This window comes from Vicia villosa, linkage group LG1 (assembly GCF_029867415.1).
Source record: "Vicia villosa cultivar HV-30 ecotype Madison, WI linkage group LG1, Vvil1.0, whole genome shotgun sequence".
NCBI classification, from domain to species: Eukaryota; Viridiplantae; Streptophyta; class Magnoliopsida; order Fabales; family Fabaceae; genus Vicia; species Vicia villosa.
The window spans coordinates 200,891,626-200,917,402 of NC_081180.1; the positions used below are offsets into that span (position 1 = coordinate 200,891,626).

The window sequence follows — 25,777 nt, forward strand, 5'->3', positions numbered from 1 at the left end:
TTAAAGACCCTATTTTTTAATATTAAAAATTGCTCAGCCATGATAAAAATGTGATAACGGTAACGAGTAAAGTAGGCATTGCCTTTCAATCCAACCCATATTTCCTCGAAGATCATCAAAAAGAATTTAATCATATAAACAATTCAACATATTCATTAAGAAAATATATAACAACCAAATACAATTCAAATACAATTAACAAGTACGGAAATGGCATCATAAAAGTAAAGTTTCAAATACAATTAACAAGTATGGAAATTGGAAATGGCATCATAAATATAAAGTTATATGAGTTGGTTTCATTGAATATACAATTACACAGGGGAAAATATATTATTTCCACTCCTTGAAGTAGTTCGACAAGAATAGGCAAAATCAATTATTTCCATCTTTATGCTCCGATTTTGTGATGTAACCGGCACTTGGAAACCTTTGCATGATCTTTGTTTTTGCATGTTTCGGAGATTGGTATGAACAATCATTTGTGTAAGATGTAGAAGAATCTTCATTAGACACATTATCTTTTAGATTTCTTTATGTAATAGCCTCCATATTTACTTTCATTTGATGATGGTATAGGAGCTGGAGTAAAAAAAAAATTCTATAAAAGTTTACAAGATGCAATACAAATTCATTTTGTCACTTTAACCAAACAAATTAATTGAAAGATTCACAACTTACTTATGCAGTAACTATACGCATACTCTTAATACATACAAAAGAACTCTAAAAATTTATTCAAGAACAATCATAAAAAAAAACTCACCAAATAAGAATGTTGTTTTCATGCCAATAATGATAATGTATTTATCTACAGTGACTTACGGTGGCATGATGATACTTCAGTACAGCTAAAGCATTTCCTTTGTGGTAATTATATATTCTTACTCTGCCAATAAGATGACAAACATAAGTTAAACAGCAGGATTTGTATCAACTATCATAAAGTACTTTTTGAAGATTAATACACATACAATGGGGAAGTCTCTTTGATGCATCTAATGCAGTTATTATAATAAATTTCAACTCCTGTTTAGGATTCAGATCTAGCTCACTTTAATAAGGAAGTTCTTCAACAGATAGTAGCTCAAATGTTACATGTTTGTCATAAATTGGATGATTCATGCCAATAATTTTTCTTTTGAAATTCATGCCAAGAATATTAACAACTTATTATGGATCAAGAAATGTCAATTTTTTGTACAACAACGTTGTTTTTAGGGGGTGCTTAAACTGTTAATGCAATTAAAAACCTGTGGTCCCAGCCAGCTGTTGCAGCAATTTTGTTATGCCGAATTGAGGTGCCTGAGATGCCAGGTAGCTCCAATTTGATTTCTTTATTGACTACACATGTACCCTACAATCAATATGACACGAATATGAAAAAGTTATAAATAAGCAGCATCAGGTATCACTTACCAACATTAAGATTGAAAATGATCAATGAATAAAAATAACATTTACAGGATCAGATGTTCAATTGGAAAAAGAGAATATAGAAAATGAAGTTACCGAAGAATGATCCAAGCTATACATCACAATTCTCTCATCTGCAGCTCCTGAGATACCCCCTTTGCAAGACCCGTCAATGCAGATGCTCAACTACAAAATAATCAGTTATTGACTAAATACTTATTTTGAAACTTTTGAGTTATCTAAGGATGCTGATGTCCATACCTGGCTCAGAATGGAATTTCACAGAGCTTATTGGAACTCCAGGATTCCGTACATCCCACCAAAGCATGGAACCATCTTCATATCTAGAACATTTGGAATATATGAAATTAGAAGATAGTATATAGCTCAACCTAATACAAATATTTATAATATTAATAAGATCAAGTACTAGTATCTAGGATTATTGATACAGGCTCGAACCCAATACCGATATGACAATACTAATTTAATTAATAAAGATATTTTAAGACAAAGAACACTAGCCCAGTAAAGGATAGTGAACAACAAAATGCAGCAGATAAATAGGTTCACTAACCGAAAATGAGAAGAAAAGTTCTAACAGAATGCAGCAGATAAATAGGTAACAAAATATCAGTAGAAGAAGAGGAGATAACAGAAAATTCAGAAAGAAAAAGAGGAGAAAAATCCACGATCCCAATCCTCTCCTTCAATCTTCACTCTCTCAAACCTCCTTCATCACTTCTTCAATCACCAAAAAACTTCAACAAAAAGGAACCAAAAGATTTAACAGAGATCAGAAGAAAATGGAAAAAAATTCATAACAGAAATGTAATAAACTTTTGAGAACTCACCTCCAACCGAATTCTGAGATCCTTGATCTTCATCGAATCTCTCTCTGAATCATTCCCTCCATTGACGCTTCATTCATCATCTTCAATATCAGAATTCTTCAACTCTCTCTGCCTCTGAACCGAGAATCTTCACAACAACAAAACTCGATCTTCAGAATTCTTGAATCCTTCACCAAATCTTCAATCATCCTTCTCCTTGGATTCTTCATCTTCATCGAACCTTCAGACCTCAAGAATTACCTTCACGCTACTTCATCAAATTGACGCATCTTCATAATATCATCTTCTATTCAATCTTCATCTGCAAACTGCAACAACAACGCTTCAGAACATGATGAATTTGCAAAGTGCAAATTGAATCGTGTATCAATAATCGTATCACGAGGAAACAGATTCATCGAAAAAGAAGAAACACACAAACAGAATCGAAGAAGAAGACTGAGTACTATTTGCCTGATTTCTTGGAGAATGCTAATCATGTAGTCGCGTCGAAACCGATCGAAGTCATGGCAAAATTCACAAGAAAGGAACGGGTTGAGGACGATTGAGGAGAGCGAGACTGAGATCGTTGAGAGAATATGAGAGAGAGAGATTAGCGAGAGGACGGACGAGGTCGTGTTCTTGTTGCGGTAGTTCACGGAGGCGAGCGGCATGGCGGCGTCGAGGAGGAGTTCGTTGCCGCCGCGAGTTCGTCATGAGAAGGAGAAGAACATCAAAAGCCACAATACACGTAACCCTAATCCTTTTCCCTATCTTAATTTCTTTCCTCTTAGTTAAGTTTAGTTGGATATAACATTAGAAAAGGGTTTACAAAAAAACAAAAATATATATATATATATATATATATATATATATATATATATATATATATATATATATATATATATAACATTAGCGCTTTACATAAAGTGCCATCAAAATTAAAAAAAATTCTTGAAAGCTTTATGATAGCGTTTTCACATAAGCGCAATTACATGAGTATCATTTTATTAGCGTTTCATATAAAAGTGCTATCAAATATATGTGTAATTTTTCTTTTTGTTTATATTATTAACCTATAATACCAGTTTTAAGAAAAGCGCGCTATTGTATTTATCTATTTGAAATTTTTCATAGCGTTTTTATAAAAAACGCTATTAAATTAGCGCTATTTAACATCAAAATAACCAGTGCCCTCAGGGCAATTGTTAAGTATTCTAAAAAAAGAAAATATTTTATAGAAACTTTAATATTTCAATTTTCAATGCATTAAATACGCAGATTACCGGGATAAATTTACTATTTTAAAATCTTAACTATTGCCATGAGGGCACTGGTTAGCATTTCCCAAAGAAAATTATGAGAATCGGATTGAAAATAAGAGTAATGAAAAAAGTGAAAAAAGTGTCCACTTATTTTATTTTATTTTATTAATTTATTAAGTTCCACATTAGTATTTAGGGATGACTAAAATAATAGCACTTTTACATAAAGTGCTATCTAAATGAAAAATATTTTTTTCAAAAAAAATAGTGAAGAATATTAATAGCGTTTTTCAGAAAGCGCTATCTTAGTAAATAATATTAATAGCATTTTTCAAAAAGCGCTATCTAAATGTACGATATTAATAGCACTTTTCAGAAAGCGCTATCTTACTGAAGTTTAATAATAGCGTTTTTTTACTAAGTGCTATCAAAATAACATTGTTTGTATTTTATAATAGCGCCCGACCATAAAGTGCTATTATAAATAATTTTTTTCTTTTTTAATAGCACTTTTTTTAAAAGTGCTATTAAATTAGGCGCTACAAAATATCAATTTTGGCGTAGTGTATGTATCAGAACATATAAGGGATAAGAATGTGTTAGAGCATATTCTGCCATGAGAATATCAGAACATTCATCCTTCTTGCTTCTGATCTTGAAGCTTCACAGCACTATGCTTGCTTCAATTTCCATGAGCATGTTTCTTTACAGAATTGCGTTTCTCCATGTCTTTGCTTCTCATGTTGAGCTTTTTCAGAATATCTTCAATCCTGCAAAAATCTCAAAGACATAGAACTTGCAAATAATGTTAGGAATGTTGAGACTTAATCCCAGCAACTGATATAATAAATCAAATCAATTATCACGTTTTTCTCCCCCTTTTTGTCATAACATCAAAAAGCATATAAAAGATTCAGATGAAAAACAAACAATATGAAAGAAGATAATGTTTCATTGATTCATTTAAAGAAATATCAGAAGATACAAAATAAAGAGAAGCATGATCGGCCACCAATTTCACCTCGTTTCTATGTTCGGATCAATGGAAAAGCACTTCATTCGGTGGTAGTTTAAATCGTATTAGTCTAGTTCTTTTTAGTTTTGCTAATTTTTATATTTGAGTTTGGTGTGTTATCTTTTCTTGTTTTTGTTGGTTTTCTATTGCTTTTGATCTTGTATTGGTAGTGTTTAAGTTTTGCAGGAACATGGCACGATTCGAGTCAAGAAAAAGTAGTTTTTGGTGAGACAGAGCTGTGACACGGCCACCCGTGTCATGTGACACGGCCGTGTCACACTTGCTGAAGGGAAATGTTTCAAAAAGCTGAGAGCCAATAAGTCAGAGGTCTGACACGGCCACCCGTGTCCTATGACACGGCCGTGTCAGACGTGCGCGCAGAAAAAGTTTTGTTTTCAACTCTTGGAATCGGTCACTTAAGAAAGGGCATTATGGACTTTTCGAAGGAGAATAATTGCTGAGAGATATTTAGTCACTGTTTGGAAAAGAGAAAATCACTTTTTGATTACGGAAGAACGATAGAACAAGGATTGGAAGCGATAGGGTTTGCAGCGAAGAAATCTTCAAGAGCATCCGCAATTGAAGATCCATTCACACTTCTCTTATTGTAATGTCTTCATCCTTAATTTATGTTATCTTGACATTTGCCATGAGTAGCTAAACTATTACTTGTTAGGGTGATGTCCCTGGATCGTGTGATGTAATGAATAATATTTACCGTTGTTTTTGGATTATCTTTATGAAATTCAATTTATGATTAAAAGTTCTTATTGCTTCATTATATTGGAAAATATATGTGTTGATTTACGGTTGGGGTTTGGTTGGACAAACTACCTCAATGCTTTTTTAATCATAACGCTATAATTGAGAATCACTTAGGAATAAGGGTTTGATGTGTAGCGATCATATTATCCGGGCTATGTCTTATAGAATCTTGATATAAAATTATCTTGTTAAGGAATTGAAAGAGGGTTTTAATCTCAAGAAGTTTTTCACTAAGGAATTAGGAAAAATCAATGTTTGGTGTTGATAGTTGAGAATTTCTAAAGGTAATCTATTAATTGGTAATTATTCCATTACAGAGCGATTCACACATCTATCCTAACTAGTCTTCGCATATTTTCATCAGTCAAACTATTTCATCCTTTCGTTTTACATAAGCTGTTATTTAAATTAAAAATCAAATTCAAACACCCCAATGAATTTTTATTCAATTGCACTATTGTGAAACATATAATTCCTACGCAGTCCGCGAGTTCGATACTTGGGAAATTATCTCCTTTATTACTACATCGGTGAAAATAGTACACTTGCTATTTTACCGGTCAAAGCAGATGCAAAAAACAGATGCAAGAAACAAGAAACAACTAAGACCAAATGACTACGACTAGCCTAATCTAGAGAAGATCTTGGCTAGAAGGCTTTGAATCTCAGAAGTGCTTTCAGTCTGCGTCTTCATGAATGAGCGAAACTCATTGTGAGTACCTTCATGCTTATCCAATCGAGAAGCTAGATCAGCTTGATTCTTTTGAAGAGCCTCCATGGTCTTCACCAGAAGAGAGGATTCACCAGAAGAAGCTTCACAGCTATCATTCAGTGGAGTAGCATGCTCAACTGCAGCATCTAACATGAGAACATCATCTTGATTTTCCTGAACAGGAAGTTTCTCAGCAGGATGATTCTCAGCACTTTGCTTCTCAGCATCAGCTTCAGACATAGAAGCATCTTCAGAATAATCTGGAGCAAGGATATCAGAATCTTCATTCTCAAGAGCCTGAAGAATTGCAGCCAGATTTCTTGGAGGAGTGGGAGAAGCAACTTCTAACGGATATTCAACCTCAGGAATAACCATGTTTGGTGCCTTCTCAGAAGGATTCTCCCTCAGCTAGTTGAATAGCCACTGGAAATCTCCAGTCAGAACAGAATATGGAGGCTTCCACACGACCATGGCAAGACAAGGCGCTTGTCAGAGACATCTTCTGCAAGCTCATCAAGAAATTCTTTTTCTTCAAGACAATATCTGCACTTGAGATGACTGGCCCAGAATTCTTCATAGGATCTTAGAAATCCAAGATGACCTGGAGCTTCTGCTTCACACGCCTTCTGAAGCTTCAGAAACTCAGAGTTCATATTCCTTCTGAAGATCCTCAAGAGATTTCTTAATTCAACATCATCCATCCTGGCATGATGTGCTGCCTTCAAAGTCTCTAAACCTGTCTTCATTTTTAGTTTTAATATTTCAAAATGTACACCAACAGAAAATTCCCAGCAGGATTTGAGTCTGGTGATAGCAGAATATGGGTTCAGAAAGAAGTAGGGTTGGGGTTCTCTATCAAGAGAAGGAAAGAATTCTATTTCTTCTGACTCAGCGTCCAACACCACAAGCTCAGGTTCAGGACGGGGTTTAGGAGTGAAGTTGCATTCACGAAACAATTGAGCCATAGAACCAGTACTTTTAGAATCTGATTCAGGTGAATTGTTTATGACAGGGTTAGCAATGGGGGAATAGTTTGCATGAGGTGGAGGTTGAGAAATGGAGATATTTGAGTGAGGAGGAAAGAGGGTTTGAAGGGGTTGAATATCTCGTATAAGTGTATCAATGGGATGGTCAGAAGCAGGGTTGGTTATGGGTGAAGGAGGAGGAGTGAGAACTTTGGTGATGGGTGAAGAAGGAGGGGTGAGAACTTTGGTAAATTGAGGGGATTCAACAGGGGATGTTTGTGGTTGATTTTCTGGTTGAGAAGGTTGAGGAACTTCTGTTGGTACAGATTCTGAAATTAAAACAAAAACAGAGTCAGGTTCAGAAATATGTATACCTTTGGATTTCTTCTGAGACCCTTCAGAATCAGCTTCAAGTCCTTTTCGCTTCTTCTTCTCATAAACAGACTTTATCTTTTCAAGAGCCAATTCTCTCTTTCTGGCAGCTTCCTTCTCTGCTTCTTCCTTTCACTTCTTCTTGAATCACTTCTTCTTCTGACCTCTTTTCAACAACAACAGTTTTCTTTTTCTTCTTCTTATTTTTCTTCTTCTTATTCTCTCCTTCCTTCTCAGCATTTTTCTCAACATCTTCTTTCTTCTCTTTCTTTGACTTCTTCTTTTTCTTCTTTTTCTCAACAGCTTCTTGTTCTATGTTCTCATTTTCAACTAGAACTTCTTGATTTTCTTCAGCAACAACTTCTTCCACAGCAACATTTTCATCAACTACTGCAGCAGCTTCTTCTTGATTATTTTTCTCCTCATTGACAGAAGGACGATCAAACTTACGCTTTGTCCTTCTTTCTTTCTTGGCAGCAACTTCTGGAGCAGCTTCTGAAACATCTTATGAAGCTACAGGCTTGGAAGTTGAGGCTTTCTGACTGCCTTGCTTGACAACGTTCAGATAATGAACTTTAATATCTGGTTGTTCATTTAAGAAGAATGTTTCAAAGTCAGCTAGCACTGGTCCTCTTCTGATTCTGACTCCTGGAATAGGTTTGGGAGCATTTCCAATAGCCCTAATAAGATTCATCTTTCTCAGGGTATTGGCATTCAAGATGCTTCCAGTGACAGTAACAAGGTCTTGGACAACTCCAGCAGTTTCCAGTTTCTCAACCATTTTGGTTTGAACAAGAAGATTGGTAATGATTCTTCCAAAAGGAATAATATTACCTTTCTTGGTTCTATTCTCATCTCGAGTATCTTTAACAGCATTCCACATATGATTGAAAATGATGTATACAACATCAACCTTCTTCTGAGTACCAATGCAATACAAAATGTATTGTTGGTCTCTGTTGACAAAGTTTGGAGAATGGGTTGCTTTCATGTGATACAAACAACCAAGAAGAATCTTTGTCCAGACTTTGTAGATGTCCTTCAGATCCCTTACATCTTTCGTTTTCGTCACATCTAGGTATAGTTCAGCAAGAACATGATTCAAGTTTTCCCTTCGAGAGAGTTCAAAATCACCAACAGGCTCTCTCAAATCAAACAACATTCTCAATGTGTCTTCAGTGATTGAGAAGAATCTTCCATGAACAAAAGAAACGATTGCTTTAGGAATGACGAAAGCATTAACCCATAATTCTTTCACCAAGTCAGGATAGACTGGTTCACAGAATTCACGAAATAATGAAGACCATCCTTGAAAAACTATATTCTCTCTGAGATTAAACTGATGTTCTGCCAGATTATCAAAATCAACCATCAACTCACAGATCACTTTTAAATCTTCCCGAGGAATAGTGCAAGTGAGTGGAGGATAAAACAGTTCTTCTTCTTCTTGTTGATGTTGTTGAGAAGGAGATGGAGAACCAGCAATGTTTAATGAAGAAGCAGCCATTGTTGCACAACTGAGATTTCTAGGGTTCTTTCTTTTAGGGTAATCAAATAGGGCAAAAAAATTGCAGAAGTGCATAAACAGGTGAGAGAAGATGAATGCGTAAAAGAGAAAATGAAATGATGAGGGATGTTTATATAGAAGTGGATTTGAAAAAGAATGCAATGAGTTTATGAGAATGAACAATTACAGAATCAAGAAAACAAACGCATTTAATGATGAATGACGTTAGGTGGGATAACGTGAAATTTGAAATGATTTGCACAGTTACCTAGGGCGGCATCTCATCAACTGCACGCATGCTTGTCCAAATAGACTGAACAGGTGTTCATCTTCTGGAAAAGTTGGGGTTTTTGGTGTTATGAATAAAATCAAACCCTCCAAAACCCTCCTACCCAAAATCTTTTTATTCCTTTCACCTAATTCTTCCTATTTTCCAAAGTCCTCCCATCCCTTCCTCTCCAAACTCCCAAACAAAGCCTAATAGTTTATAATTTACTTCTCTTATTTTTGTGAATATTTTTCTATACTTTGTGAAATTCCCAAAATACCCCTAGTTGTTAAAGTTGACTTTGGTCAACTTAAATAGCTTCTTCCCCTTCTTTTGCTTAGTCTTTTCCCTTAGGTTATTAGTTCAATTTCAATTAGGACTTAGACTCCCCTTTCATAATAAAACAATAATCATTAGGTTAGTACATTAGGTTAGTCTCCCTTATTCATTTATTTTTCTTTTTTAACTTTAAAAAACCTAATAAATACCGACGAGAATCATACTACTATTTCTTTCATAGGGGGAAAGAAATGATTGGGGTGTAGACCCTGGTGTATTTCTTTTCTACTTAGTGGGAAAGAAATGATCGAGGTGTAGACCTTGGTGTATTTCTTCACTACTACTTAGAGAAATGATTGAGGTGTAGACCTTGGTGTATTTCTCTAAATACTTAAACCTTTTTGGTATAATTCAAGTACAAACTAAATTCCCCTTTAAAAGACACCAATCAAAAAACACACAAAATACTTAATAAATGTTCAAATTCAAACAAAGTAAGGAAGTGATGCGAAGCCTTATAGTGGGTTTTGTTCATCATGGAATTACATAAAAAACATAAACCTATGTTCCTTCTCTTCTAAGAACAAGTTAAGTCCATTTCATACTTAGGTGTGTAAATATCCCAAGGTCGAGCATCGTGGATTGTGACCTTAACCTTTGTTCAACTAAAAAATACAAAACAAACAGAAATTCTTGAGCCGAACTATGGCGCTCTGATTCCTGAAAAGGATACGTAGGCATTAGGTCGTGGGGCCTAAGCGAGCACAATTGTAAATAATTTCTTCTTTTCCCCGTGTTTCTTTTGTATTCATTCCCATGTAGGCTTAGACATAGATTACACCCTTTAGATAGAAAAAAGCATAGGTGGATACCGTCGAGTACGACACACGTGAGGGGTGCTAGTACCTTCTCCTTGCGTAACCGACTCCCGTACCTAGTTCTCTGGTCGTAAGATCTTGTTCTTATTCTTTGCTAGGTTTTATGATATTCATTTCCCTCGATGGGATAAATATATTAGTGGCGACTCTGGTTCATTTTTCGTGGTAGCGATAAGAGCTAACCCACGACGGGACAGACAAGTAGCCCAATGGAGCCAGCCGACAGGCAGTCGCCCAGCAGTGTTAGCCCGCGAATGGACAACCAAGTCGTTCAATGGGGCTAGCCTGCGAAGGGACAACCAAGTTGCCCAGAAAGGCTAGCCCGCGAAGGGACAACTAAGTCACCTAACAGAGTTATCCCACATACTATTCACCTAATAGAGCTAGCTCACGATGGAACATCCAATTCTCCCAACGGAGCTAGCCCACAGGCAAGTCGCCTAGCAGAGCTAGCCCGTGAAGGGACAGTCAAGTCGCCCAATAGAGTTAGACCACAGGCAAGTCGTCCAACAGAGTTAGCCCGCGAAGTGACAGCTAAGTCTCCTAGAAGAGCTAGCCCACAGGAAGGTCGCCCAATAGAGTTAACCCGCGAATGGGCAGCCAAGTCGCCCAACTGGGCTAGCTCACAGAGCTAGTCCACGAAGTAACTAACCCTCAGACATACATTAATGGACATTTAAAACGTGTCTCATATTTAATGATTGTCACATGAATAGCCATGTATACGGTTTTATGGTCTCAACTCGCATCGGGGAGGTTATCAATATTGTTGTGCAGGATCCCTATCAAATAAACTGAATTGATTAACATTTAGGATGTTAAGAGACATATGAATGTTAAGAGGAAATGATTAAATCCATTACTAAGGATTATTCATAACAATTATTTTTTTTTTTAGGGTTAAATATGTTTTTGGCCCTTACAAAATTATTAAATTTGACTTTTATTCCTTTAAAAAAAAAGTCATGTTCTAGTTCCTATTAAATTATTTATACATGTAGTTTTTGTCTCCTTAGAAAGACTAAAACGACATACAAAAATAATTTTTTTATAGAAATTAAAAATTAAATTTGAAATATTTATAGACAACAAAAACACTTCTTAATCATATACCACGAATAACTAAAGCCTATTGATTAGGGGATTAGCCAGTCATATCAACTACTATAATAATCAATTTCATCATTTTATTTTAACGTTTTAAAGAAAAAAACAATATACGCAACTAATATATGGCAATGTTATAATCTAAGAAATGCTCCAAAACGTGTTCTCTCCAAACTTACTCTTATTAGACATTACCTCTAATCAAGGTATTAGTATACTTTATATTTGGTTGGAGCTTAATTATCATAGTCCATGAAAATTAATTATACAAAAACGAACCCATGCCTCTTGGGAATGTTTTCTTATGGGAAAAGCAAAAAAAGAAAAAGAGAATTATGTTTTCTTATGGGAAAAGCAAAAAAAAAAAAGAGAAAACATCAATTTCATTCAAAATTATGTGCATTACCATCTTCAATCCTCTAATGTTTGGTACCATATATCTTGTTAATTTATTAAAGCAAGTGACATTAATGGTTGTTCTTCTCATTGTCTTGCTTCCAAGGATTGGGAATCCCCCATTTAGTGATATATATATATATATATATATATATATATATATATATATATATATATATATATATATATATATATATATATATATATATATATATATATATATATATATATATATCACCTATAACAAATCAGGTTTTTTTTAAATTTAAATTTCATTAGAGTGTGTTTGGATGAGATAATTGAAAATTTTAAAGGAATTTAAAGTTCAAAGCAATTTGCTTTAAATGATTCAATTGAAATCCATTCATTTTTAAACTATTTTGTTTGGATGAGGTATTAAGATAATTCATTGTTAGAATTTTAGGGTCATTTTATAAAATTTAATTTTTTTTGACCAAATAAAAAAATTAAAAAGTAGGGACTAATGTGCAATTTTTAAAAATTTGAATGACCAAATTGTAAAATTTAAAAGATATTAAGGACCAATTTGTAATTTTTTGAAAATTTTTAGGGTCAAATTTGTAATTTTGGAAAATATGAGAACTAATTTGCAAAATTTGAAGAAATAATAGTAACAAATATATTCTATGAAGTATGAGAGGAATTTCAAATTGTTTGGTTTTTGGTGTCATTTCAAAATGATTAAATTTAACTTAGATAAAATACTTCATAAATTTCCACTATTTTAACAATTCTTCATTTTTGTATCCAAACAATAAATTTTGTGCAAAACATTTTAAATTTCCTCAAAACATTACATTACCTCATTAAAATGTTTCATCCAAACACACTCTAAATGTTTCTCCCTACCCAGGTCTGAAACTAACTCACACTTAATAATAACAAATAAGAAAGTGTATGTTAAGTTAGAAAAATTAATGGTAAATTAAATGGATCGAGGCTAAAACGGAGAAGAAATTAATTTTTGTACGGTTTTACACACTTTTAAACTGTCTTAGAGTTTGTATACAGAAATATCCAAGATAGTTTAGCCTATACTCAAGTTTGCATAAGACCATTAAAAACTCAAATGTAGGGAAGATAAAATCCAAAATTTTATGTGAAAAGAATAGACTTTTCTAATTTGTTTCTTTGAATCTAGAATGCTCAATTATAGGTCATGTACATATTTGGAATATTTAGGCCGATTAGGAAAGCCGACATAGAATAAAAGAAGTGGACAGAGAACAAGACGGATAAGAACTAGGATTAACCTTGAAAATCCTCAAGTCGGCACACTGCCCTCCTAGTCGGTCGACTCATAATCTGCAGCTCGGCAGAAGCAGCTTTCCAGCTCGGCAGGGACGGATTTCCATCTCAGTAGAAGTTACCTCTAATGAGGCCAGAGTCGTTAAGCCTAGTCGGCCGCGACGGTTACCTACATACGAAGGGTATCCGCCGTTACAAAAATTACGATATTTTAATGGCTCACGACGGAGGTTACTAATATCATTCATTATGGAGGGAGACCAAGGTGAAGGTGAAAAAAACACTAGAAAGGGGGGAGTTTGAATAGGGTTTTCACTCTTTGAATGTTTCTTGCTTCTTAACATTTCTATGCTAATTAATGCTTTATAAAGATAATGTGAAAGTTAGAACAATAAAGCGAGAGAGTAAAGAACACACGATATATCCTGCTTCACTTGAGAAACCCTCAAGCTAATCCAGTTCACCCTTCTGAGGTGAATCTGCCTTAAACAAGTTCTTAATCCACTATAACCAATCAGATAACCGCACGAGCCAACTACCGGCGACTGACGTTGCACAGACAACCCTGTGACTAACAACCTGCACAAGCAATTCCTATGAATAACACCTGCACAAGCCACTGCTTGTGACTAACCAACAATGAAATGTTCAGTGTTCTGAGTTAACAGATATAACATTCATTGAATCCTTTAGACTCCTGACCTTCACTCAGTCTTCCAAGAGGATTTCCCACAATGACTGCATTCACTGTCTTCTCGAGCTTTTGACCTTCACTCGGCCTCTCAAGGTATGATCAAACAACTGTTTGAATAGTGTTTGTTTATAATTAATTGCTTCTACACAAGCTTAAGTAAACTTAATTAAGTACATCAAAAGATCCTAATACACACTAAGAGTGTTACATTGTATTGTAGCTTGATGTGTGGTCTTCTGCTCTTCAAGTAGCTTCTTACAGACAACATCCTAAAGCTCTTAAACTTATAACGTCTTCTTCTTCATAAGCTTCTGATAGCTTGTTTAAACTTGATGAACATCAGAAAGAAGAACGTCTTTGTCTTTAATATTCTGAAAACATATCGGAAAACAGCACATGTTCTCTTTTCTTCAAAGATCATTTTATAACTAACAACATGATGTAAAAGCCATAGAGAGGAAGTTATTCATGTTGTTGTTATAGGTTGATGGTTTGGTTGTGTTCTAGTGACGACAGCACTAACACCAGCACCAACAACATGTCAAATCGAATGTTCTTCTTCTTATATAGCCAAAGAAAATAGATTAGTTGAAGAATAGCCGTTGGGAAACAGCTTGCTATAGATGAAGAGTCGTTACACAATGATATTGAGAAGTACAGCCACGTCTGTCCTTTTTCCATAAAGCACGTTGAAGGAGAGATAGTGGTATAAAGCGTTTATGTACTTTGTACTTTATCATTGCTAACAGTAACATTTGTCTTCTTAACTTCAGAGGCTTCTGATGATAGTTTATTGAAGCATGAGTAGAGGAGTGAAACCATATTTTGATCAGGTCTTTAGTATTCGGAATTAGTCCACTTCGGAACCTTTGTCTTCGAAAGTGCAACCTTTATCTTGAGAACTCATTCTTCAGAACTTCAAATCTGCATAGTCTTCAGAGCTGCGTCTTCAGAGTCTTCACCACTTGGTCTTCAGAATTTATTTGTCTTCAGGAGCCGAATCTTCAGAACTTTATTCTTCAGAACCATCAGTCTTCAAAATCTTCAGCACTTGTTCCTTCAAAACTTTTTGAAATTCTGGTGCAATGGACTCAAATGTCCTGTAGGATGTGGAGACATTTGGCCTGTTATGAAATATATAGGCAAGGCATAAACAATTTTACGCAGTGCAGAAAGGTAAAGAACATAAGTGATTGTTAACCCAGTTCAGTGACAAACACACCTACTATGGGGGCTACAAAGCTAGAAAGTAATCCACTATCAACATTATTAATTCAAAGCTAAACAACCTCCGGTTTACAACTCTTCACTTAATCCCTACCCAATGACCCTTCTACCTAGATCCCCTCTAGATATGAGAAACCCATCTCACTCCCAACCATCGCAATGGTGTCTAGAAGTCAACACTCGGTCACTGCTTCACCCCTTGTTCACTTCATGAAGATCCGACTCCATGATAATTTTGATCACACAAAATAAACATCAACAGGATGACACAATTCCATGACTATACTAATCACAACATGATAAGAACAATACCTAGCTAAGTTTCAAGCCAAACTATGTTGTTTGTTAGCTTGTAACTCAGTCAGGAACACAACTTGGAGTTGCTTCATTAGCTATATCTAATAACAATACTTCTCTTAACTAAAGGCTTCAAGAAGAATATTGACCATCCCACAGTCCGAGTGGTTCACACAACACAACTCATTACCTATGGGTTTAGAGTGTGAACATAGAACAATCATTAACTCAGATTATTCCTCTACCAACTCTCCTAGAGAATGGCCCTATGAATCATCCCTAATCATTAAATCTTGATGAATTCGGCTCTCACCTAACCTAGGTTACACAACTTCTATCTATAACCTATTCCCAATTGGACTTGGCTTCTAATCACAGCTTCATTAGCTGTTACAAATCAGTAGTTACTTCTGCTACAAGAAAGGTCTTCAATCGTTTGTTTCCTAAATAATCTCCTTATTTAGAAAGTCTTCATTCTCCTTGATTTCTGATTGAATCTTCTAGACCTTTGATTCTGCGCCACATGGGATGCATAATATTCTTTGAATATTCTGCATATGTAAAATCAGAATTGAATCTCATTAATCCAGCTCAGCAGGCGCGATGTCGAATGCTCCCTCATAGGACATCTTCTTCGACATGTTGTTCCAGATATTGAATAGCTTCAACACATAATGTTCTGACATTTCATAGGACATCTTCTTGTTGTACCTGATTTGTATCTGTGTTCTATTAGCAAGTTTTACATCCTATGATACATATTGTTATAACTATAGTTTAGCCAAACATGAATGCCAATTACATAATTCAGAGAATTAACAATCTCCCTCTTTGGCTTATTTTGGCTAAAAATATATATACAAATATAAGTACATTTAAACCTGTTGCACCCTAATTTTTGACCACTGAGATCCCACCATAGATTAAATATTAGGATCATCATTGTCATCATTATCATCATGCATTTATCATTTGCTAACCAAAAATACAAAAAGAATTGTTGTTTGTTGCTTGTGTCCTAAGACAGGAGACTGATCAAGAGAAGACAACAAATTAGGGTTTTTGAGGCCCACAAAGAAGTTCAACATTCTTATATGATTCAAATGGTTCTTCAATCAATATCAAGGCCCAAAGATGGTTCAATACAAGATCAATCACCTTCAAGATCATCAGAAGCCTCAATTAGGGTTTTTGACCTAATTTCCACTGGAAAGTTGACTTTTAATCAGGAGATGGTTCCAAGACTCAAGATATGATTCAAGGGCATCCAAATCAACATTATAGTCCATTCACATCATTCATTTGAAGAGGAGAGCTTAATTCATTTAAAAATCACAAGACAGTCATTCATTTGGAAAAAAGTCAACTGTACAAGTCAACCTTTGACTTTTGAGGAAAATAGTCAACCATGGAATTTTAAGGGTCCAAATCATCATCATATGGATATTAAAGACATTTGATCAAAGAAAATTCAAAGAATTCATCAAGAATCAAAAAGTCAACAAAAAGTCAAACTAGGGTTTTTAAGTACATTTTGACCTAGTTCATGGATCTCAAAATTTCACCTACACAACTAAAAAAACTTCCAACATGAAAGTTGTAGATCTCCTCAAATAAAAATCATTTTGTCAGCATCACCTTTTGGAAAAAAGTGATTATTTATAAGTGATTTTGAGCAAACAAGGTTTATGTTCAAAAAACTTCGAAAATTTTCTAAGTGTTTTACCTAGTTTTTCCTCCACTTTATGGCCATTTTTCTCAATGATCCAAAAGGAGTTTGAGGAAACTTTCAACTACTCATTTGAAGTATGTATCAAAGGCTTTCCAAAGAGCTAAGTAGCATGAAAATCCATGGCTCCATTCATGAGATATGATTTTGTCAATATGCCACCATGATCACTTGAAAATGAAGGAAAATATGAAGAAAATGAAGAAGTTATGAACCAAACTCGTTCAAATTTGAAAGATTACTTTCTTTCAGCCCATATAACTTGTTTAAGAGGCCATAATAAGAAGATTACACACTCTTTAGGGCTATTATCCAAGTGCTTAAGCCATTAACCATTGAATCATTCCATTTCAAGCATAAAGGTTACACTTCCATTGAGCTCCCAACTTGTTTCTTCTGTCCCAAAAGCAAATTGAAACTGTAGCAACCTGCCCTAAAAAATAAGCTTTTAGAGTCGTCACCTATTCTACCAGTGCGAATAGGAAACCCTACGCAGTTTAAAGATCTGGGTAAGATTATTATAATCAGGTCAATGGAAGGTGTTAGGCACCCTTAACCCTTTCCTAAGGTTTTGAGTTGAGAGGCGAATGTTTATGGATAAAATTGTTAAGGCAATAGATAAGGAAATTAAAAGGGTGAACGATAAGATTTGAACCTAATTAGGATTTAGGGGAAGGGGACTCCCCTTGTTGCCAAGTGCCTACGTATCTCCTTAGGGAGAATCAGAGTCAACGTAGTTCGGGGCAGGGTTGTACGCCTTAGAATTGATTATGAAATTGTTTTGAAGGCTTTTTGAATGGCCTATCAAAGTTTTGAATTTGTGATTTGAGGATGAAAGTGTTTTAATTATGGCGTACAACCCTAGTTTGATATGTTTTCGTTAGGTGCGATGATCAATAGATTTGATCATTATAACTAACGAATTAGATAATGTATTGCTGGTTACTCTGACCGATAGATTCGGTCGTCACGAACAACAAATGAAGTGTATTTTAATCTTGTAATCACTTATGAGTTTTATCATTTGGAAGCTATCCATAACATCCAAACACTTGCCAAACACCTATAACCAGAAATCACCATTCAAATTTCTCTTAAAAGGAACCTTTGAACCAAACTTGCCAAAACAAAATCCACTTGTGCGTTTTGAGGCCTTTTATGTTTGTTAGCTTCTAAACATCATATAGAAGCTAACCAAATATCTGTTTTGCATCTTGAACTCCACTCTCATAGCTAACTCACCATAACTTTTTCAAGTTCTAGGTGAAATCGAGTTTTGTTTTGCAGGTATCTTCAAGAACTTTTGAGCATTGCAAATGCTTCCATGAGGTTCATAGAAGCTTTCTGAACACTTGAGGCATTCCCAAGTCTACTGAATTGCTCCCCCCGAGTCCATTTTCAGAGGTATATTCCTTGAATTTGTGCATATCTGTTTTAGCATCGTTTTAATCAATTCTTGATACCATTGTGTTTAGAAATATGTAGGGAGTAATAGCCCTAAACTTTTAGGGTTTAATTGTTAAAAATGATCATTTAATTTGAGTTTGAATTTTTAGGGTTCTTGAGTAAAACTAATAAATTCGTGTGTCACAGGTTGAATAAATGTGTGTTAAGAATAGGGTTAGATTCGTGGTTAAAATCTGAGCATGTTAGTGTTTTACTTTTCCAAAATTGATTGATATTTGAGAAAGTTCAAAATCCAACCATGGTGTTGTTATTGCTGGCACAAGAAGAAGATGAAGTTCAAACTTCATTTTTAGCGCGCAAGTTATATTATAATGTGTTGAAGTTGTTTGCTAAACGACTACATCGTTTCAGCACAACTGGTTACACACTTGTCTCTTAAGCGCTTCATGACCCATAGGTCTGGGGTTCGAATCCCCCTCGCCCCAGACCTTTTTATTTCTTTTATTTTTCAGTGTGTTACAACTTGTTTTGTATTATATTGAACTGGGATCATTCCTTTGTCACTACGCATGCATAGCCCAGTTGGTGGTTGTTTTAGGTGGTGACATATAGGGCGTGAGTTCAAGCCCTTGTGGCCACACTCCATTGTTAGAACAAGATTTGTTCTGATCAATATTCTTAGTTTTGATGATAACAAGGATATGAATTTTGTGTGAGATAATGTGGTACTCTAATACATTGCAATTTCCATTTCAGGAAATATATAAAGAGTATGCACAAATCAGCGCTCAGAAACTTTGTCTCAGAAGGTTCAGCATGCAACATCAGAACATGGTCTGGCAAGACATCAGAAGATGGTCAAAGCAGAATCAGAACATGGGTCTATGGAAGCATCAGAAGAACTTGAGATCAGAAGCAGAAGCACTGAAGTTCTCATGGTATCACGCTCAGAAGCACTTCAAGGTCAGAAGACAAGAAGATGCTATGCACCAAGCTGTTTGACTCTGATGATATTCAAATATTATATTCACAAACATCAGATCAGAAGAAAGTACAAGTGGCAGGCTACGCTGACTGACAAAAGGAACGTTGGAAGCTATTAAAGGCAACGTCAGTAGACACAGCGTGAACAAGGCTCGAGATAGTTGACAAAAGCGTGAAACATTAAATGCAATGCTGTACGGAATACGCAAAGCATTAAATGCGCCCAACGGTCATCTTCTCAAACGCCTATAAATATGAAGTTCTGATGAGAAGCAAGGTTAACAACTCTGAACCAAATTCTGTGAATATTAACTTGCTGAAACGCTGTTCAAATTCAAAGCTCAGAAACTTCATCTTCATCAAAGCTCACTACATTGCTGTTGTAATATATTAGTGAGATTAAGCTTAAACGTTAAGAGAAATATCACTGTTGTGATTATAGCTTTTCAGAAGCATTTGTAATACTCTTAGAATTGATTACATTAATTTGTAAGTAACTAGAGTGATCAAGTGTTTATCAGGATACTCTAGGAAGTCTTAGCTTGTGTCTAAGCAGTTGTAATTAGAGTGATCACGTGGTGGTCAGGATACTCTAAGAAAGTCTTAGCTTGTGTCTAAGCATTTGTTCCTGGAGTGATCAGGTTGTGATCAGGATACTCTAGAAGACTTAGTCGCGGACTAAGTGGAAAACCATTGTAATCTGTTGCGATTAGTGGATTAAATCCTCAGGTGAGGTAAATCACTCCGTGGGGGTGGACTGGAGTAGTTTAGTTAAAAACGAACCAGGATAAAAATAACTGTGCATATTGTTTTTATCGTTCAAGTTTTTAGACTACACTTATTCAAACCCCCCCTTTCTAAGTGTTTTTTATCCTTCAATTGGCATCAGAGCGCCGGTTCTAAGGTGCAAGCACTTAACCGTGTTTAGAAAAGATTCAGGAAGAGAAAAACGCTTCAGTAAAAGATGGCTGGTGAATCTCAATCAAATCCAACTGCATCTACATCTGGCTCTGCTGAGCAATACAATGGTAAAAATGGTTATACTAGACCACCAATATTCGATGGTGAAAACTTTGAATATTGGAAAGATAAAGTGGAAAGTTACTTTCTTGGTCTGGATGCTGATCTATGGGATCTTCTGTTGGATGGTTACAAACATCCTGTTAAAGCTACTGGTGTAAGGCTCACGAGAAGCGAAATGACTGATGATCAAAAGAAAGATTTCAAAAATCATCACAAATGCAGGACTATTTTGCTGAATGCTATCTCTCATGCTGAGTATGAGAAGATATCTAACAGGGAAACGGCCCATGACATATATGAGTCCTTGAAAATGACTCATGAAGGAAATGCTCAAGTCAAGGAGACTAAAGCTCTTGCTCTAATCCAGAAATATGAAGCCTTCAAGATGGAGGATGATGAAGATATTGAGAAGATGTTCTCAAGATTTCAAACTCTAACTGCTGGATTGAGAGTTCTCGACAAAGGCTACACCAAGGCTGATCATGTAAAGAAGATTATCAGAAGCTTACCCAGAAGATGGGGTCCAATGGTAACAGCATTCAAGAATGCCAAGAATCTGAATGAAGTTTCTTTGGAAGAGCTTATCAGTGCCTTGAGAAGCCATGAAATTGAGCTGGACGCAAACGAGCCTCAAAAGAAAGGTAAGTCTATTGCATTAAAATCTAATATTAAAAAATGCACTAACGCTTTTCAGGCTAGAGAAGAAGATCCTGAAGAATCAGAATCTGAAGAAGAAGATGAATTGTCCATGATCTCCAGAAGGGTGAACCAACTCTGGAAGAGCAAGCAAAGGAAGTTCAGAGGCTTCAGAAGTTCAAAGAGATTTGAACGTGGAGAATCTTCTGGTGACAGAAGATCTGACAAGAAGAAGGCTGTCTGCTATGAGTGCAATGAGCCTAGACATTACAAGAACGAGTGTCCAAAACTTCAGAAGGAGAATCCCAAGAAGAAGTTTCATAAGAAGAAAGGTCTTATGGCAACATGGGATGATTCTGAATCAGAATCAGGATCAGACTCTGAAGGAGAGCAGGCAAACTTTGCGCTGATGGCGACAGAAGATGATGGATCAGAATCTACATCAGAATCAGATTCTGAAGAGGTATTTTCTGAACTATCTAGAGAAGAGTTAGTTTCCAGTCTAACAGAGCTTCTTGAATTAAAAGCTCATCTTAGTATCAAATACAGAAAGCTGAAAAAGCAATTTGAATTTGAAACTAAGAAGCTTGAGTTGGAAAATTCTGAATTAAAAGAAAAAGTTTTAAAATTATCCAATAATGTTGGATCTCCTTCTGATTCAGAAAAATCCACTCCCAGTCTGAATCATATTCTGAAAGAATATGATTTAAGTTTCAGGAAGTTCTTATCTAGAAGTATTGGCAGAAGTCAGCTAGCTTCTATGATATATGCTGTGTCTGGGAACAAGAGAGTTGGCATTGGTTATGAGGGTGAAATCCCATACAAGCTTGAATCTGTGGATGATATGAAAATATCATACAAGCCTCTGTATAACCAATTTAAATTTGGCCACTCCCATGATATTAAGCACACATCACATGCACAAAGTTTTCACATAACACACACCAAGAAGCATGTGACACAACCTAAGAAATATCATGGAACTCAGAATAAGAAATCATACTGTTCCTCCTGTTAAATATTTTGCTAAACCCAAGTTCAATCAGAACTTGAGGAGAACTAACAAGAAAGGACCCAAGAAATTGTGGGTACCTAAGGAGAAGATAATTTCTGTTGCAGATATCCTTGGCGGCAAAGAGGACAGAAAGCAAAATGTCATGGTACTTGGACTCTGGGTGCTCGCGACACATGACGGGAAGAAGGTCTACATTCCAAGACCTGGTGCTTAAACCAGGTGGAGAAGTCAAGTTTGGAGGAGATCAGAAGGGCAAAATCATTGGCTCTGGAACCATAAGTCTTGGTAACTCTCCTTCCATAACTAATGTACTTCTTGTAGAAGGATTAACGCATAACTTATTGTCCATAAGTCAATTAAGTGACAATGGTTATGATATAATCTTCAATCAAAAGTCTTGCAAGGCTGTAAGTCAGAAGGATGGCTCAATCCTATTTACAGGCAAGAGGAAGAACAACATTTATAAGATTGATCTTTCTGATCTTGAGAAGCAGAAGGTGACTTGTCTTATGTCTGTTTCTGAAGAGAAATGGGTCTGGCACAGAAGATTAGGACATGCTAGTTTGAGAAAGATTTCTCAGATTAACAAACTAAATCTAGTCAGAGGACTCCCAAATCTGAAATACAAATCAGATGCTCTTTGTGAAGCATGTCAGAAGGGCAAGTTCTCCAGACCTGCATTCAAGTCTAAGAATGTTATTTCTACCTCAAGGCCGTTAGAACTCTTGCACATTGATCTGTTTGGCCCAGTCAAAACAGCATCTGTCAGAGGGAAGAAATATGGATTAGTCATTGTTGATGATTATAGCCGCTGGACTTGGGTAAAGTTCTTGAAACACAAGGATGAGTCTCATTCAGTGTTCTTTGAATTCTGCACTCAGATTCAATCTGAGAAAGAGTGTAAAATCATAAAGGTCAGAAGTGATCATGGTGGCGAATTTGAGAACAGATTCTTTGAGGAGTTTTTCAAAGAAAATGGTATTGCCCATGATTTCTCTTGCCCCAGAACTCCACAGCAAAATGGAGCTGTAGAGCGAAAGAATAGGACTCTACAAGAAATGGCCAGAACCATGATCAATGAAACCAATATGGCTAAGCATTTCTGGGCAGAAGCAATTAACACTGCATGCTATATTCAGAATAGAATCTCTATCAGACCTATTCTAAATAAGACTCCTTATGAATTGTGGAAGAACAGAAAGCCCAACATTTCATATTTCCATCCTTTTGGATGTGTATGTTTTATTCTGAATACTAAAGATCATCTTGGTAAGTTTGATTCCAAAGCACAAAAATGTTTCCTTCTTGGATATTCTGAACGCTCTAAAGGCTACAGAGTATACAATACTGAAACATTGATTGTAGAAGAATCAATCAATATCAGGTTTGATGATAAGCTTGGTCTTGAAAAACCAAAGCAGTTTGAGAATTTTGCAGATTTTGATATTGATATATCAGAAGTTGAAGAATCAAGAAGCAAAGCTGCAGAAGCTGGCAGTCTCAGAAGCAATGAATCAGAAGATCAAGCTGCTGCATCTTTAGAGAATCTGAGAATCTCTGAAGAACCTACAGTCAGAAGATCACCTAGACTTGCTTCAGCTCATTCAGAAGATGTGATCCTTGGAAAGAAAGATGATCCCATCAGAACAAGGGCATTCCTTAAGAACAATGCAGAATGTCAATTAGGTCTTGTTTCTTTGATCGAGCCAACTTCTGTTGATCAAGCTCTAGAAGATCCAGACTGGATAATTGCCATGCAAGAAGAACTAAATCAGTTTACAAGGAATGATGTATGGGACTTGGTTCCTAGACCAAAAGGATTTAACATCATCGGTACTAAGTGGGTTTTCAGAAACAAGCTAAGTGAGAAAGGTGAAGTGGTAAGAAACAAAGCCAGACTGGTTGCTCAGGGTTATAGTCAGCAAGAATGGATTGATTATACAGAAACCTTTGCACCAGTGGCCAGGTTAGAATCTATTCGTCTATTAATTTCTTTTGCCACTCAACACAACATCACTCTTTATCAGATGGATGTCAAGAGTGCCTTCTTAAATGGTTATATAGATGAAGAAGTTTATGTTCACCAACCTCCTGGTTTTGAAGACTCCATGTCTCCAAATCATGTTTTCAAACTAAAGAAATCATTATACGGATTGAAACAAGCTCCCAGAGCTTGGTATGAACGTTTGAGTTCTTTCCTTCTGGAAAATGATTTCACTAGAGGAAAAGTGGACACTACTCTCTTTTGTAAAACATTTAAAAAGGATATTTTAATTTGTCAAATATATGTTGATGATATTATCTTTGGAACATCTAATGCTACACTTGGAAAGGAGTTTGCTGAGTCTATGCAGGCTGAATTTGAAATGAGCATGATGGGAGAACTCAAGTATTTCCTTGGGATTCAAATCAACCAAACTTCCGATGGAACCTATGTTCATCAAACGAAGTATGTGAAAGAACTTCTGAAGAAGTTTAATCTTTCTGAAAGCAAAGAAGCCAAAACTCCTATGCATCCAACATGTGTACTGGGTAAGGATGAGGTAAGTAAGAAGGTAGATCAGAAGTTGTACAGAGGTATGATTGGATCTCTTCTATATCTAACTGCTTCTAGACCTGACATTCTCTTTAGTGTTTGTTTGTGTGCTCGATTCCAATCAAATCCAAGAGAATCTCATTTAACAGCGGTTAAGAGAATTCTAAGGTATCTGAAAGGTACTACTAATGTTGGTTTAGTTTACAGAAGATCTAAAGATTACAACTTAGTAGGATTCTGTGATGCTGACTATGCTGGAGATAGAATAGAAAGAAAGAGCACTTCTGGAAGTTGTCAATTTCTTGGAAGTCATCTGATCTCATGGTACAGCAAGAAGCAAGCTACTATTGCCCTCTCAACAACAGAAGCAGAATATGTTGCTGCTGCTGGTTGTAGCACACAAATGCTCTAGATGAGAAGTCAGCTGGAAGATTATCAGATATATGAGAGTAACATTCCTATTTTCTATGATAATACGTCTGCTATATGTTTATCTAAGAATCCTATTTTACATTCAAAAGCTAAACATATTGAGATTAAACATCATTTCATAAGGGACTATGTTCAGAAGGGTGTTATATCTTTAAACTTTGTGGATACGGACCATCAATGGGCTGATATCTTTACAAAACCCCTTGCTGAAGATAGGTTTAAGTTCATTCTGAAGAATATCAGTATGGATTTATGCCCAGAATGAGAAGATGAGAAGATCTTATGTATGAGTATCTTCTGAAATGAAATTGGATTTTTTTTATAAGAAGTTCTGAGTGAAATCAATTAGAAATTGTGATTCAATTATTACTAACGTTTCATTGTCTAAGTTGATTCAGAATCTCTTTAAAAGCAAAACAGCTGTATCTAGCCTTCCAGATGGTAACACGTGTCTACCCTATTTGGACAAGCGTGCGTACAGTTGAGGAGGCGCCTTTCCTAGGTAACTGTTCTATCACTTCATTTGTCATAGTCTCTCTCTCTCCTCTTGTCACGTAACATTAAATGCCATTCATCATTCTTCTTTATTTTCTTTTTCGTTTTTATATCCGTCAAACGTTTCCCTTCCCTAGAACGTTTCCTTTCCCACATTCCCTCTATTTAATTCTCCATTTCTTTGCATTCTTCAATCAATCTATGAGCTCTCTCTCTCTTTCTCTCACTTTTCTATGAATATCTTTTGCATAAACC

General features: G+C 35.7%; 1 protein-coding gene across 2 annotated transcripts; it reads right to left on the minus strand.

The window, feature by feature from the left end:
• Nucleotides 1–2,604, minus strand: LOC131621736 (protein DECREASED SIZE EXCLUSION LIMIT 1-like). 2 transcript variants are annotated; one of them, XM_058892784.1, is made up of 6 exons: nucleotides 2,271–2,604; nucleotides 1,678–1,760; nucleotides 1,513–1,602; nucleotides 1,254–1,357; nucleotides 826–889; nucleotides 1–582 (listed from the first exon to the last, which is right to left on the minus strand). In XM_058892784.1, the coding sequence occupies exons 3-6, from the start codon at nucleotides 1,534–1,536 to the stop codon at nucleotides 535–537; spliced, it is 240 nt and encodes a 79-aa protein (XP_058748767.1). In that variant the 5' UTR covers nucleotides 1,537–1,602; nucleotides 1,678–1,760; nucleotides 2,271–2,604; the 3' UTR covers nucleotides 1–534. The 2 variants fall into 2 exon arrangements, with proteins under 2 accessions (XP_058748767.1, XP_058748773.1); XM_058892790.1 differs by having other exon boundaries at nucleotides 1,513–1,760.
• Between the last annotated feature and the right edge of the window lie 23,173 nt (nucleotides 2,605–25,777).